Raw genomic sequence first — 17925 nt, forward strand, 5'->3', positions numbered from 1 at the left:
GGTGTTGTAAATCATAATACAGCAAATCCTAACAATGGGATTTTCATAGTTAACCCAACTGACAAATAATTTGATTATGGCAATAACTATCTATTGCCTTCTTAAACCCTAAGACAGCAGGAACCTCCTATTTTTCTATCAAGCCTATATTTCCCCCAGTCCTGGAACCTCTAGTGTGGGGCTCATTTTCCTGCATATTCCTCTCAATTCATACCAATTGATACTGCATCTGCTGATCCCAACCTACTCAACACAACCAGTACCACCTCAGCATGCTTCACTTTGGACTGTGTCCAGAGATGCCAGGCATGGAAAGTCAACCCTTCAGCATCATTACTCCAGTGAGACCTTTCCTTTCTCATAGGATTCTCTAATTCCATTTCAGCAGGTTCACTTCCTAACAAAGTCCCAAAACCTAGATATAGACCAGGTCCCATGAGATAGGGCATATGTACACATGTATCCATAAACTAGGGCAAAATATATACCTGAAAGCAAAAGTGCACAACAGTCTACAGTGAATCAATATATGCAGCAAGCAAATAGAAAGACCTAAAAAACAAAACAAAAAACCCCATAAAATTCCTAATAAAATAGTGTCTACTTAGACTTAGATCCCCTCCTCACCTGCTTCCTATTATACTTCCCTCACTCACTCCAAAGCTTTTGATAAGGTTATCAAAGTAAAGACTGCAGAAGCTGAAGTAGGGCAAGAGATTGGCATACTTTTAAGATAACTCTTCAGTCACAAAGTGAAATGTGAACTAGACAAGGTCTATTGCATCAAGCAAAAGACCCTGGGAAAAATGGGAGAGGGAGAAGTGTAACACAACTAGGAGGTCCTGGTAAACAATGAAATTGTATCATATGTCAATAAATATATCACAAACCATTAACTCCCTCAATTAAGAAAAACTCATAATTGAATAACTGTGTAGATATGTATGGCTAAAAATAAAGATAATTGTTGAGAAAGAAGAACAGAAAGGGAAAATCAAAGTAAGATCTGACTGAGTTTTGAGTAGGGCACCAAAGCAAAAATCTGTGGGTGGAGGGTGAGAGTAGATTTTCAGCTTCACTGGGGGGGGTGTTAGGATACTGTCCTTTGGTAGTGGGAAGGGTGTTGATATACACTCCTATTAACTTGTAGTCTCATAAATCAATATTTAAGTAACACGAGGGTGGAAAAATGATTGAATGTATCAAACCTTTTAATGCACAGACCATAGGCTGAGTATGTGTTCCTTCAATCTAAGCACTTAAGACTTCAAACGTGTAGCCAGACTGAATTTTAACAGTGCTCTCAAATTGATAATACATTTCTAATAATGTCTTGTTCTTTGTAACATGGACTTTTCTAAAAGCTTAGACCAGGAAGAAAAGAAGCAACTGTTGGCGTTACTTTATAAGACACAGCTATATATAAATAATGTCAAAGGACATAAATTATGGTGATGTCGTGTATGATACAGCAAATCCTAACAATGGGATTTTCAAAGTTAAACCAATTGCCAAATAATTTGATTATAGCAAAAACTACCTATTGCCTTCTTTTCTTTTATTGTTGCTGTTGTTGCTGATTAGGACAGAGAGAAATGAAGAGAGGAGAGGAAGACAGAGAGGGGGAGAGAAAGACATACACCTGCAGACCTGCTTCACCACTTGTGAAGTGACTCCCCTGCAGGTGGGGAGCTGGGAGCTCGAACTGGGATCCTTACGCTGGTACTTGTGCTCTATTGCCTTCTTAAACCCTAAGACAGCAGGAACCTCCTTCCCACATTCTCCATAAAGCCCATATTTCCTCCAATCCTGGAACCTCTAGGGTGGGGCTCACTTTCCTGCATGCTTCTCTCAGTTCATAACAAATGATACTGCATCTGCTGATCCCAACCTATTCAATGCAATGCATATCACCTAGGCATGCTTCACTTCAGACTGTGTCCAGAGATATCAGGCGTGGAATGTCAATCCTTCATTACTCGGGTTCCAGATGCTACCATGATGCCAACCGGACCTCCCTGGGCAGACAACCCCACCAATATGTCCTGGATCCCCCATTTCCCGAGAGCCCTGTCCCATTAGGGAAAGAGAGAGACAGTTTGAGAGTATGGATTGACGTGTCAGTGCCCATGTTCAGTGGGGACGCAATTACAGAAGTCAGATCTTCTACCTTCTGCACCCCATAATGACCCTGGGTCCATACTCTCAGAGGGTTAAAGCATAGGAAAGCTATCAGGGGAGGGAAAAAACAAAGATAAATGCAAAAGGAAAAAGAATGATAAGAAAAAAAACAACATATGATAAAAAAGTAAAAAAGAAAAGTCTACTTCCTAAATGCTGAGTTAATTTACTCTTTTGTGGCATTTACTTTCTAATTTTACATTGGTTGAGCAAAAGTATGCTGTACAGTTAATTTTCCAAGTTAGAAATAAACTTTGTAGTAGTTTTCTCCAGGTGATTTGGAGGTAAATTTTGCAAAAAATATTTGTTTTCAGGGGCTGGTGCGATGTACTTCATTGAATGCATATGTTATAATGCACAAGGGCCCAGGTTCAAAATCTTGGTCCTGACCTGCAGGGGGGAAGCTTCATGACTGGTGAAGAAGTTATGTGAGTGTCTTCTTCTCTTCCTTTCTATCCTACTTTACCTCTCAAATCCTCTCTGTCTTATCAAATTAGTTAATAAAAATAAATTTAAATAACATATCACAAAACAAAGGATTTTTTAAAGAAAGAATTGTTTTCCAAACAACATTATGTATCAGAGTGGACAATTCGATTTTTGTTGACATGGAGTTTGAACATAATAAATGATTCTCTTTTGAATTTATTTTGATTGAAGAAATGTTGTTTTACAAAAATATTATCATAGAGGAATAGTTTTATCTCCCAAAGTATGTTTGCAAAAAAGATACTGGTGATATTTTTGGTTTAAGTAGATTGAATTTTATTTATTTATTTAAAAAAGGATAAATTAACAAAACCATAGGGTAGGAGGGGTACAACTCCACACAATTCCCACCATCCAAACTCCATATCCCACCCCCTCCCCTGGTAGCTTCCCCACTCTCTATCCCTCTGGGAGCATGGAGCATGGGTCATTGTGGGTTGTAGAAGGTGGAAGGTCTGGCTTCTGTAATTGCTTCCCCGCTGAACATGGGCGTTGACTGGTCAGTCCATACTCCCAGTCTGCCTCTCTCTTTCCCTAGTAGGGTGGGTCTCTATATTTCTTGTTCTGTTCATATGTCATAACTCAGGATAAAACTCAACTTCTATGTGCCCTAGAACCTTTCCTCCCAGAGCCCATCAGGGAAAGATAGAAACAGAGGCTGTGGGGGATGGATCAACATGCTAACATCTACGTTTAATGGAGAAAGAATTACAGAAACCATACCTACCACCTTCTACATGTCATAAATAATTTTGGCCCATACTCCCAGAGGGATAAAGAACAGGGAAGCTTCTACTGTGGTGCCATACTCCGAACTCAGTCAGATTCGGACTCAGATCTCTTCACTTTGTTTTCTTTATAGTTGGATTTGAATCATTGAAGCAGAGATTCTGAGTTTCCTGTTCTGTTCTTCTTTCTCAACTTCTGTTTATGAGTAGGATCACCCCATATGCCTACTTGTCTTTCTGACTTATCTCACTTAATATAATTCCATCTAGTTCTATCCAAGATGGGTCAGAGAAAGTGGGTTCATTGTTATTAATACCTATGTGGGTTCATTGTTATTAATACCTATGTGGTATATAGATACCACAGCTTTCATTCATCTGTTGTTGGACACCTAGTTTGCTTCCAGGCTGTAGCTATTATGAATTGTGCTGCTATGAACATAGGTGTACACATATCTTTTTGGTTGGGTGTTATGGAGTCCTTAGAATATATCCATAGGAGAGAAATTACTGGATAATATGGGAGGTCTATTTCTAGCCTTGTGAGAGTTCTGCAGACTGCTCTCCATAGAGGTTGGACCAAATTCCATTCCCACCAGCAGTGTAGGAGGGTTCCTTTGTTCCCACAACCTCTCCAGCACTTTTTGCTGCTGTCATTTTTGACATATGCATTTCTTACAGGAGTGAGGTGCTATCTCAATGCTGTATTTTATTTGCTTTTCTCTGACAATCAGTGACATGGAACAGTTTTCCATATATTTGTTATCATTTAGTATCTCTTCTGTAGTGAATAATCTGTTCATATACTCTGCCAACTTTTGGGTGGGGTTATTTGCTTTTTTGTTGATAACTTTGATGTGCTCTTTATGTGTTTTGGTTACTAGTCTCTTGTCAGAAGTATGGAATGTGACGATCTTCTCCCATTCTGTGAAGGGTCTCTTTGTTGGGGTGATGGTTTCATTTGCTGTGCAGAAGCTTTTCGGTTTGATGCAGTCCCATTGATTTGTTTTTGCTTTAGTCTTCCTAGCAACTGGGTTTGTGTTATCAATGATGCCTTTGAGGTTTAGGTGGAAAAGTGTTCTACCAATGTTTTTCTCTAAGTATTTGATAGTTTCTGGTCTAGCATCCAGGTCCTTGATCCATTTGGAGTTGACTTTTGTTTCTAGTGAGATTAAGTAGTTCAGTTTCATTCTTCTGCATGTTTTAAGCCAGTTTTCTCAGTACCATTTATTGAAGAGAGTCTCCTTCCTCCATTTAATAATTTGGCCCCCTTTATCAACAATTAGATCTCCATAGGTTTGGGTTTTTTTTTTTTCTGGGCTTTCAATTCTGTTCCACTGGTATGTGTGCCTACTTTTGTTCCAGTACCAAGCTGTCTTGATGATGATGGACTTGCAATGCAGTTTTAGATCTGGGAGTATGATGCCACCATTTCTGTATCTTTTCCTCAAGACTGTTTTGGCAATTCTAGGTGTTTTCTGGCTCCAGATAAATGACTGTGGTTTTTGTTCTATTCTCTTAAAGAAGCTGGTGGAACTTTGATGGGTATCACGTTAAATTTGTATATGGCTCTGGGGAGAATATTCATTCTGATGATATTAATTTTTATGATTCATAATCATGGGTTATCTTTCCATTTCTTTGTCTCATTTTCTATTATCTTAAATAGTGACTCATAGTTTTCAGTATTCAAGTCTTTCATTTCTTTGGTCAGGTTTATTCTTAGGTATTTTATTGATTTTGCTGCAACAATGAATGGGAGTGATTTCTGGGTATCCTCTTCTTAGGATTTAGTGTTTACATAAAGAAATGCCACTGATTTTTGTACATTGACTTTGTAGCCTGACACCTTGCTGTATTGCCTAGTAACCTCCAGTAGCTTTCTGTTGGATTCTTTAGGTTTCTCTATATATACTATCATATCATCTGCAAATAGTGAGAGCTTGACTTCTTCCCTTCCAATCTGTATTTCTTTGATTCTTTTTTCTTGCCTGATTGCTATGGCAAGAACTTCCAATATTATGTTGAAGACTAATGGTGATAGTGGATAGCCCTGTCTAGTCCCCGATCTGAGGATCTGAGGGGGAATGCTTTCAGCTTCTGCTCCTTAAGTATGATGTTGGTTGTAGGTTTGCTGTATATGGACTCCAATATCTTGAGGAATTTCCCATCTATTCCCATTTTTGTAGAGTTTTGAGCATGAATGGGTGTTGGATTTTGTCAAAGGCTTTCTCTGCATCTATTGAGCTAATCATGTGGTTTTTGGTTTTGCTTTTACTGATGTGGTGAATGCCATTTGTTGACTTATGTATATTGAACCAGCCATGCATTAATGGGATAAATTCCAATTAGTCATGATGAACAATTTTTTTTAATATACTGCTGTATCCAGCTGGCTAGGATCTTCTTCAATATTTTAGCTTCAATGTTCATCAGAGATATTGGTCTGTAGGTTCCTTTTTTGTTATGTCCCTATCTTCTTTTGGTATCAAGGTGATCTTGGATTCATAGAAAGTGGAAGGGTGTTTTCCTGTTTCTTCGATCCTTTGGAAGAGCTTTAAATTTATAGGTATTAACTGTTTCCTGATAGTTTTGTAGAGTATGTTTGTAAAGCCAACTAGTCCAGGACTTTTGTTGTTGGGAATATTCTTTAGAACTGTTTTGATTTTTTTGTCTATGATTGGTGCATTTAGGTTTTGTAGCTCTTCTTGGTTCAGTTTTGGAAGGGTATGTGTTTCTAGAAATTCTTACATTTCTTCCAGATTCTCTAGTTTGGTGAAATATATATATTTTTGTAGAAGCTTCACAGAGACCTTCCACTTTCTGCACCCCATAGTTATCCTGGCTCCATACTCTCGGAGGGATAAAGAATATGAAGTCTATCAAGGGGAAGGATTGGATACAGAGTTCTGGTGGTAGGACTGGTGGTATGGAAATGTACCCCTCTTACCCTGTGGTCTTGTCTATATTTCCATTTTATAAATAAAGTTATATAAATAAAAATGAATAAAGAAGCTTCAAGTGGAGGAAATGGGGCATGGAACTCTGTTGGTGGGAACTGTGTGTATAAGATAACTGTGTTATCTTATAATTTGTTAATAATTATTAAATCACTAATAATGAAAGAAAAATAGCTCAACTGTTAAGTTTATAAATAACCTTACCAGTTAAATAATAATAAACCATCATACTAATCTATTACTTTGTCATTTTCCAAATATACTAATATTCACTGTATAATCTAATCTTTGTGAGTATAATCTAATCTTTGTGAACTTTCTGTTTGGTACTTATAAAAGACAAATGAATAAGCTGAAGCTTAAGAGGGCACAGTAAATAAGGGAGCTAGGTCTTTAGCCTAAGTCTATGTAACCAAGAACATTAATTACACCAAGAATATTAGCAACAAGAATTCTTATATCTTGGGGAAATTTCTTGAAGACTAACATTCTGAAGCTCCATTGATTAATATGGCAATTTTTGCACAACAAACAGTAAATATCAATGAATTAGATTCTAATAGAAACCAACTCCAACATTTTTCAATTTATTTTCACTGTATTGACTATATTCATTCATATTTGAGAACTAAATTCAGCGTATCAACTTGAATACTTAGTATGACACTCTAAGAAATTATAAATTTATATCTACCATGAGAATTGATAAGTAAACATTTCCATTGTATACAGACTCATTTTCAAAAAGAGTTCATTGTAATCACAGGTTATTTTTGACTACACACTTTAATTTACATTTTATTGACTTAATAACAACTTACAAGATCATACTTTAATGGGGTATATATCTACACTGCACCCATAACCAAAGTTCTGCGATCTTTCTGTCTACCCATTTTCCCCTCTTCTTCCACCAAGTATAATCACCATAGTTTTTCACTTTGTAAAATATCTGTAGAAGTTGGAACCCTTATAAAAATTTACTGGTAATATAAAAATTATTTAGCTGCAATGGAAAAAAGATGGACTATTCTATAAAAAGGGAAACATAGGTTCAATCTCTGGCACTACTGTAAGCCAGAGTTGAGCAGTCCTCTGACCCTTTTCTCTGTTGCCTTCCTCTCTCATCCATTGGCTCCATTAATAAATAAATAAGTTCAAAACGTGTTTAAGTAAATAAAACTAATATTATCTTTTACCTATCGCACCAAAGTAAAAGACTCTGGGGTGGGTGGGTGGGGGAGAATACAGGTCCATGAAGGATGATAGAGGACCTAGTGGGAGTTGTATTGTTATATGGGAAACTGGGGAATGTTATGCATGTGCAAACTATTGTATTTACTGTTGAATGTAAAACATTAATTCTCCAATAAAGAAATAAAAAAAGAAAACAAAAAAGGAAAAGTTGAAACATAAATTTAACAATCTAAATGCTCCACTCCAAGATATATGCCCCTCAAATTGAAAGTGGGTACACAAATTCTTGTACCCGAATATTCGTAACAACACTATTCACAGTAGCTAAAAGGGAGAATCAAACCAAATGTTCATCACCTGATTAGAATGGCATAGGAAATCATGTTATATACATCTAGTGGGATATTATTCATTCATAAGTGGGACAGTTACTGATAACATACTGCAACATAGATGAACCTCACAACCATAATAATCTAAAGATGGAAGGCACAAAAAGACATATTCCACTTTATGAAATATGCAGAGCAGGCAAATACATAACAACAAGATGCAGGTTGTTGGCTGACAGGTGTTGGGTAAGAACAAGATGGGAATTGATTACTGAATAAGTGAGAATTATTTTCTAGTGATGAGAAGAGATAGTTGAAGTGTTAGTTATTGACCACCCTGGGAAAAAATGAGGCTGTGAAATAATCAAGAAGTTGTTCAATATGGGTATATAATGAATATAGAATATATAATTCATATAGAATGGGGATCATGATTCCAGTGGCAGCATGATGATCAAAAGACAGCAGTTACTGAAGTGGGCAACCTAGGTCAGTGTACAAAGCCAGGAAATATTTTGAGCTTCAGTTATTTTCAGTGAAACTTTGGATTCGTTTCTAATCTTTTTTTCCTATGACCATTTGTGTGGGAGAATCTCTCTACAAATATTTAGATAGTCTGCAGGTTTTGTTGTCAGATCAGTAGATAGCTCTGACTTCTTAATTCTTCTTTATTAGTGTTGTCTGAGATATGAATATAATTTTAAAGTCTGGTTTTATGGGGAACTTTTGTGCCATTAATCTTTACTTGTTTCAAAGCAAACCTGTAATTTATATCATCAGGTGGAAAAAAACGGGTGTCTACCAGAGACTTCCCCATATTATATACATAATTTACAGATAAGTAGTTTTGAGAATTAAATGTAACAACACTTTTTAAAAGAAAAAATAATACAATCTTATAAATCCAACCAAAGTAATTAAATACACAAAAAACAAGAGCAAGGGTCATACAAATATATTGTGTACAAAGAAAGCCAATAGAAATGACAATTTTGAAGCATATGTATGGTTCCAGATTAGTATAGTATTTAATTATCCTTTTATATTATGAACAAAGTTGACCTAAGGTTCACAGTCCAGCTAAGTTTATTACTACTGTTACAAGTTTAATCATGCTTATAAAAGGAGGATGTGAATGTATCACCTAATTTGAAAAAAAAATGTATAGAGATAAATATTCCCATAGCAAGTCTGGTGTCCAGAGAAGACATCCATACAAAATTACCTACCAATTCTTACAAACAAATAGTTCCTTTATTTATGCATTGGAAAACTATTTATTATTTTTTTATATTTATTTTTTTCCCTTTTGTTGCCCTTGTTTTTTTATTGTTGTTGTAGTTATTATTGTTGTTGTTACCGGTGTTGTCATTGTTAGACAGGACAGAGAAATAGAGAGATGTTGTCTTTGTTAGACAGGACAGAGAGAAATAGAGAGAGGATGGGAAGACAGGGGGAGAGAAAGACCTGCAGACTGGATTCACAGCCTGTGAAGTGATTCCCTGCAGGTGGGGAGCCAGGGGCTCGAACTAGGATTCTTATGCCGGTCCTTGTGCTTCGTGCCACGTGGGCTTAACCCACTGCGCTACCGCCCGACTCCCTGGAAAACTATTTTATCTGATGGAGAATGTTAAGGTTATGTGTCCTGGAACTCCACCTCTCCAGAACCTTGCCCCACCAGGGGAAGATACAGACAGGCTGGAAGTATAAGTCGACCTGCCAATGCCCATGTTCAGCAGAGAAGCAATTAAAGAAGCCAGACCTTCCACCTTCTGCACGTCATAATGACCCTGGGTCTATGTTTCCAGAGAGATAAAGAATAGGAAAGCTTTTAAGGGAGGGGCTGGTGGAAATCATGCAGAGTTGTAGTCCTATGGTCTTGTTGATATTTTTATTTTATGAATAAATTAAAAAATAGCAAAATGATCAGTATGATTAAATAGAATGTATAATCTGGTGGTGATTAGTTCATTTTATATGATACTTTGATTAAAATGGCGACTTTTCAAATTTTAATTTTTCTTAGCTTCTCTAGGTTTCATTAATAATGTAGAATTCTTGGTTGAAAGCCTTTCTCATTGAGCACTCGATAGATATCTTGCCATTCTCTTCTGGCCTGTAGTGTTTATGTGGAGAAGTCTGCTGCTAATCTTATGGGTTTTCCTCTGTAGGTGACTCTTTGTTTTTCTCTTGCAGCCTTCAGCATCCTTTCTTTATCCTTATTCCTTTCCATTCTAAAAATGATGTGTCTTGGTGTCTTTAAGTCTGGGTTAATTCTGTTTGGGACCCTCTGGGCTTTTAAAATCTTTATGTCTTTGATGTTGTCTAGAATAGAGAAGTTTTCAGCTATTATGGCCTGAAGAATGCTTTCTTCCTCTCCCTATCTTTCTTCCTCTGGTAAGCCAATAATGCATATATTGTTTCTTTTGAAGTCATCCCATAGGACTCTGTTGTTGTTTTCAGCATCTTTTAATCTCTTTTTGAGACCTCTTACTTCTTTTTTAGTTGTCTCTAATTCGTCCTCGATCTTGCTAATTCTGTCTTCAGCCTCATTGATTCTATTCCCTCTGCCCTCTACTGTTTTCTGGAGTTCATCTATTTTGTTTCCCTGTTCTGATACTGTTTTAGCTTGTTCACCTAGTTGTGTTCTTAGCTCAGTTATTTGTAATAGCCAAAACCTGGAAACAACCCAGGTGTCCAACAACAGATGAGTGGCTGAGCAAGTTGTAGTATATATACACAATGGAATACTACTGAGCGGTAAAAAATGGTGACTTCACCGTTTTCAGCCGATCTTGGATGGACCTTGAAAAAAATCATGTTGAGTGAAATAAGTCAGAAACAGAAGGATGAATATGGGATGATCTCACTCTCAGGCCGAAGTTGAAAAACAAGATCAGAAAAGAAAACACAAGTAGAACCTGAAATGGAATTGGTATATCGCACCAAAGTAAAAGACTGGGGTGGGTGGCTGGGGAAAATACAGGTCCAAGAAGGATTCAGAGGACCTAGTGGGGGTTGTATTGTTATATGGGAAACTGGGGAATGTTATGCATGTACAAACCATTGTACTTACTGTTGAATGTAAAACATTAATTCTCCAATAAAAAAAGTAGAAAAAAATAATAACGTAGAAACACAGCACCTAGTTCACATAATGTTGCAGAAATCGAGCTCATCTAGCCCTTTATCCAAAATTTTCTATTTAGGGAGTATTAGTTATTAAAAATATATAAGTAGTATCATATAATGTAGCTGCTTGCTTTCCCTTTTTAAGAAAGAAGAGGAAGAGGTTCGTAAGGGGTTACAGAGTTATTAAAAGTCAAGATGCTAATAAATATGAGAACCAGGATTCAAACATGGGTCTACAATACAGATTGGTCACTCTGAATGCACACACACACATATATATATTCATTAGATTATAATATTTATAATAAGATCAGTTCTACCAATACCTTTAATATCTTTCCTGGATTTCTTTTTTTTTCCTATCCAAACATATTAATTATAATTTATTTATTTAAGAAAGGAGACATTAACAAAACCATAGGATAGGAGGGGTACAACTCCACACAATTCCCACCACCCGAGCTGCAATTACAGAAGCCAGACCTTTCCTGGATTTCTATCTGAACTCTCCTACCATAATTTTGCCTCTTCCACTGCATGAAATTTCCTGCAGTATATTAAGTAAAAAAGAACAATGCTGTTTTTATCAGATAGCTTCATCTCATTTTATTTGACATTATGAGAAACACTAACAGAATACATTTAGGTGGGAGTCGGGCAGTAGCATAACAGGTTAAGTGCATATGGCGCGAAGCTCAAGGACTGGTGTAAGGATCTCGGTTCGAGTCCCTGGCTCAACCACCTGCAGGGGCGTTTCTTCACAAGGGGTGAGGCAGGTCTGCAGATGTCTTTCTCTCTCCCTTTCTGTCTTCCCCTCCTCTCTCCATTTCTCTCTGTCCTATCAACAACGACATCAATAACAACAATTATAACTACAACAACAATAAAAAATAAGGGCAACAAGAGGGAAATAAATAAATAAATAAAGTAAAAAGAATACATTTATGTGATATCAGGGAGTACTTGAAAAAAATTGAGACGCTTCTGTTGGGGCTTTCATAAATTGTGCCTGGCTCAAATTCACTTGTAGATCTTTGATCTGCCTAAAGATTACATTTCCCTAGCTTGTGAATAGGGGAAAATGGTCACATGAAGCTCACACATGGTTAAAATTATAGTTTTTTTTTTTGTAAATACCACTACAGACATGCAAGGTATTGAGTGTTACATTGAAAACTGGAGAAGGACAAGTGCTCTACATTAGTCTTGAGTACAGGGAAAAAGGGTAGAATTTTAGGATCTTGATCTTTCCAGGTTGCCACTTAAGGAGATATAAGGATACCATTTCAGTCATTCTGGAAAAGACTTGATTTTTTTAGATTTGCATTTCAAAATCAAAGTAAACTAATGAGCTTATGTTTACTTTTTCATAAAAAGTGTAACTTTTGTAAGCAGCAGGGAACAGGAAGGAACCTGGATTTGAGCAGATGTAACCATGAAGAAGCACATATTTGGAAAGAGAGATATGTGTCAGTTAGATACTTATGAAAATTTGAGACCACTCATAGTAGACACATACTATGTAGAAAGTTTTATGAGTAGAGGAATCACTCTGAAAAACTGCAACGTCCTTCTGTCAAGTCACTGTGATACTGAAAAAAGAATGCTTTAGAAATGATCAATAGATTTGTAGTGAAAAGAAAATGATTAAAAGGACCACTTACCCCCTGGAAGATGTGGGATTGAAAATTGGCTCTGCTTAACAGGCTAGTCATAGACTTCAAAGAAAAACAGGTTCTTATTCCAAGTTGCCAGCATTTACCTGAAAGATTTCCCTGGATATTTAGAGCCAGTCCCTATCTGGGTCATCTTGCACTTGTAACTATTCTATGTGCCTTGGTTATTTCATCCTAATCACAATTTAACATTAATTCAGAACCATTACATTTTACTGGTGAACCCTCACAGCCAAGATGACACTCATTCATCATTTGATGGGTCCTGATCTTAACTTCACTTTTGTTCCTATATTGAGATACAGAATAGGAACTGGCATCATATATAAAGAATGTCACTGAGGGCCAGGCAATGGTTCAGCTGGTTAAGCGCACACATTATAGAGTGCAAGAACCCAGCTTCAAACCCCTGGCCTCCACACATAAGGAGAAGGTTTCAAGAGTGGTGAAGCAGGGTTACAGGGCTCTCTTGCTCCCTCTGTATCTCCCCTTCCCCTCTCAATTTCACCCATTCTCTATCCAATAATAAATAAATAAATAAAAATATTTGAAAATAATAAGAAATGTAAAAAAAATAATGTCTCTGGTTGACTGATGACCACATAAGCATGAAGGGATCATCTTGCATCTAGAGCATGGCTAATTTTCTTGAAAACATGAAAGTGAAAAAATGTTATTTAATGAGAGAATAAGAGAGGGGTGCAGGAAAACAAATAAAAGAAAGTAAAAAAAGAGGGAGTAAAACATCATACCTCCCAGAGTCATTCCTGCTTCATAGCATTTCCGGAGACGACAAGATGGGCAATTCTTCCTTCTAAATTTATCAATGGTGCAATCATTTCTGCTAGCACACAGGTACTTCTGTTTCCCTAGGAGAATAAGTGTAAGAGTAAGTAGATCTATTAATATATTTCTGTAGGAGTAGTTCTAAACAAAAGTTATAACCTGTACATGAGGGAAAAGGATAGCAAATGAACTCAAGCAATCTGGAATGTATTAAACCAGACTGTAGTTTGATTCAATATTGTACTTATTGTTTGTATATTTCCTGTGGATGGTCTCAAAAAATAAAGAAGTCTGATTCAGATTCTAACCAATAAAAAAATAAGAAGTTATAGACAGTTCTCTAAAGAAGAGACACACATGACCCAAAGTCATCTTTGAAATGTTCCACTTCACTTATCATTAAAGAAATGCAAATTAAAACCACACTGAGATTCTACCTTACTTCTGTGAGAATAGCTTTCATCAACAAAATAGGAAATGATAAAGACTGGTGAGAATGTGGAGAAAGAACGGCTCTGCTGGTGGGACTGCAAACTAGTACATCCATTAGGGAGAACAGTATAGAAAATCCTTTATGGGGAGTCGGCGGTAGCGCAGCAAGTTAAGCGCATGTAGTGCTAAGCGCAAGGACCTGCATAAGGATCCCGGTTCAAGCCCCTGGTTCCCTACATGCAGGGAAGTCAAGTGGTGAAGCAGGTCTGCAGGTGTCTGTCTTTCTCTCCCCTTATCTGTTTTCCCTTCCTCTCTCCATTTCTCTCTGTCCTATCCAACAACAACAACAATAACAACATCAATAATAACTACAACAATAAGACAATAAGGGCAACAAAAGGAAATAAACAAAAAAAAAGAAGAAAAATCCGAAAAAATTTATTAAAAAAAAAATAAGAAAATCGTTTATGACGGAGGACCTACTGGGGGTTGTATTGTTATGTGGAAAACAGAAATGTTATGCATGTACAAACTGTCAGATGTAAACCATTAATTCCTCAATAAGGGAAAAAATTAAAAAAGAAAATCCTTTAACAAATACAAATGGAAACACCTTATGGTCTTGCAGTGCCACTCTTAGGTATTTATTCAAAAAACATGAAAGAACTAATTCAAAGGGGCATATGTCCCACAATATTTATATCCTTTCTATTCACAATAGCTAAAGAGTGGAAATAACCTAAATGCTCATTGACAGATGACTGGATAAAGAATTTATGGGGCATATACTCAACAGAGCACTACTCAGCAATTTAAAAAGATGATATTGTATCCTCTGGAACAAAATGGATGGAACTGGAATTGATTATTTTTAGTAAAATAAGGAAGTAAAGAACAATTACCAGATGGTTTCACTCATGTGTGGACTATAGAGAACTGTTACACAGAAACTTGAAGAAAAAACAGTAAACCAATTTTTAAGACCTTGGGATAACTATAGTAGTTATCATTGGGGGGGCACAGAACTCTGGAGGTTGGAGTAATATAAAACTATATACCCCTATTATCTTATAATCATGCAGATCACTATCAAATAGAAAAATTGAAAAGTCCATAACAATATAACAACCTCTTAAACACTTGTAAAATTCATAGGTGTAAAGTACAAGCAGTAGTTTGTACTCATACTTTATACACCTGGAAACTTCACCTCCAGAAAGTAGATTTCTGCCTGTTATGAATGAAAAGAATAGTAAAGAAAAAAAGCTATGTTTTATTAGTACTACTATTCCTTCCCTCCATCCTTTTTTTTTTTTTCCAAATACAATGGTAGTGACAGTGAGGGAAAAAAGACACACAAAGAGGATAAAAATTGCAGTTCTACTCCAATATTTGTGATGTTTTTTATGTGGTACCTCCATGTAGTGACTGAGAACTGGAACCTAGGTCCTGGTATATTTGAAAATGTGCCTTCTAAGAGCCAGGCAGTAATGCATCTGGTTAAATGCAAATATTACAGTGCACAAGGACTCAGGTTCAAGCCCCTGGTCTCTACGTGTAGGGAAAAAGCTATATAAGTGGTGAAGCAGTGCTGTAGGTGTCTCTCTGCCTCTTTCCCTCTCTATCACCCTTCTCTTCTCAATTGTTTTTTTTTAAATGTGACTTCCACTGAGTTTTTGTAGTGATGGGAATGGGGGGTGGGGTGGGGATATAAGGTAGTTCTGGCCAGAGTGTGTGTAACATTGATCATTAGACAGTAGTTGTAGTGCTGGATTTTTACTGGGGGATGACGCTGTTTAATGCTTTTTAGACAGGGTATGGAAAGGGGCGGTGACAGCTCTACTAAGAGGTGAGGGGCATAAACTTCTTATAGGATTTAGGATGCAGGAAATCCTCATATGCTGTCTTTAAAATGTGTTTTATCAAAGCCAGGTGGTTGAATATCTGATTAAGCACACACATTACTATGTGCATGACCTCAGTTCAAACCTCTGGTCCCCACTGCAACGAGGAAGATTCTTAAGTTGTAAAACAGTTCTGTAGTGTTCTCTCTTCAACATACTACTGGAAGATCTTGCCATAGCAATCAGGGAAGAGAAAAAAATCAAAGGAATACAGACTAAAATCAAGCTGTCACTATTTACAGATAATGTGATAGTATACATAGAAAAACCTAAATAATCCAGCAGAAAACAACTGGAAGTTATTAGGCAATATAGCAAGGTGTTAGGCTACAAAATCAATGTAATAAATGTCAGTAGCATTTCTTTATGCAAAAACTAAATCTGAAGAAGAAGACATCCAAAAATCACTCTCATTCATTGTTGCAGAAAAATCAGTAAAATACCTAGGAATAAAGCTGAGCAAAGAAGTGAAAGGCTTGTATTCTGAAAACTGTGATTCACTATTCAAGGAAGTAGAAACTGATACCAAGAAATGGAAAGACATCCCATGCTCATGGATTGGAAGAATAAATATCATCAAAATGAATATTCTTGGGGCTGGGTGGTGGTGCACCTGGTTGAGCACACATATTACAAAGCACAAGGACCCAGGTTCAAGCCTCTGGTCTCCACCTGCAGGGGAAAAAGCCTCACAAGTGGTGAAGCAGTGCTGCAGGTGAATCTCTGTCTCTCTCTACATATTTCCTTTCCTCTCAATTTCTCACTACCTTTATAAAATAAATAAAAAAGAAAAAATAAAAAATGAATATTCTTCCCAGAGCCATATAAAAATTTAACGCAATATCCATCACAGTTCCATCAAGCTTCTTTAAAAAAAGAGAACAAAAACTACAATCATTTATATGGAACCAGAAAATACCTAGAATTGCCAAAACAATCTTGAGAAAAATAAACAAAGTGGAGGTATCATACTCCCAAATCTCAAAGTACATGATAAGGCCATCATCCTCAGAACAGCCTGGTACTGGAACAAAAATAGGCACACAGACCAGTGGAACAGAAATTGAAAGCCCAGAACTAAACCCCTACACCTAAGGACAACAAATCTTTGATAAAGGGGTCAAATTATTAATGGAGGAAGGAGGCTCTCTTCAATAAATGGTGCTGGAAACACTGCATTGAAACATGCAGAAGAATGAAACTTAAACACCTTATTTCATCAGAAACAAAAATCAACTCCAAATGGGTCAAGGACCTGGATGTTAGACAAGAAACTATCAAATACTTAGAGGAAAACATTGCTGGAACACTTTCCCACCTAAACCTCAAGGACATCTTTGAAGATACAAACCCAACTGCAAGGAAGACTAAAGCAGAAACAAATCAGTGGTACTACATCAATTTTAAAGGCTTCTGCACAGCCAAAGAAACTATCATACAAACAAAGAGACCCCTCACAGAATGAGAGATCTTCACATGCCATACATCAGACAAGAAACGAATCACGAAAATATACAAAGAGCTCAGCAAACTTAGCATCAAAAATGTAAATGACCCCAACCAAAAATGGGCTGAGGATATGAACAAAACATTCACTTCAAAGGAGATCCAAAAGGCTAACAAACATATGAAAAATTGCTCCAGGTCACTGATTGTCAGAGAAATGCAAATAAAGACAACAGTAAGATACAACCTAACTCCTGTGAGAATGGCATACATCAAAAAGGACAGCAGCAACAAATGCTGGAGAGGCTGTGGGGACAGAGGAACCCTTCTACACTGCTGGTGGGAATGTAAATTGGTCCAGCCTCTGTGGAGAGCAGTCTGGAGAACTCTCACAAGGCTAGACATGTACCTTCCATATAATCCAGTAATTCCTCCCCTGGGGATATACCCCAAGGACTCTGTCACACCCAACCAAAAAGATATGTGCACACCTATGTTCATAGCAGCACAATTCATAATAGCTAAAACTGGAAGCAACCCAGGTGCCCAACAACAGATGAGTTGCTGAGAAAGCTGGGGTATATATACACAATGGAATACTATGCAGCTATTAAGAACAATGAGCCTACATTCTCTGACTCATTTTGCATGGAGCTAGAAGA

General features: G+C 36.9%; 1 protein-coding gene across 1 annotated transcript in view; it reads right to left on the minus strand.

The window, feature by feature from the left end:
• The window catches only part of AR (androgen receptor), a 359493-nt gene that overhangs the window by 51864 nt on the left and 289704 nt on the right, over nucleotides 1-17925 (minus strand). The window contains exon 3 of the mRNA XM_060183193.1: nucleotides 13448-13564. Within this exon, the coding sequence (XP_060039176.1) occupies nucleotides 13448-13564 (117 nt within the window). The remainder of the gene's footprint in view (nucleotides 1-13447; nucleotides 13565-17925) is intronic.

The sequence above is a fragment of the Erinaceus europaeus genome, chromosome X (assembly GCF_950295315.1).
Source record: "Erinaceus europaeus chromosome X, mEriEur2.1, whole genome shotgun sequence".
NCBI lineage: Eukaryota > Metazoa > Chordata > Mammalia > Eulipotyphla > Erinaceidae > Erinaceus > Erinaceus europaeus.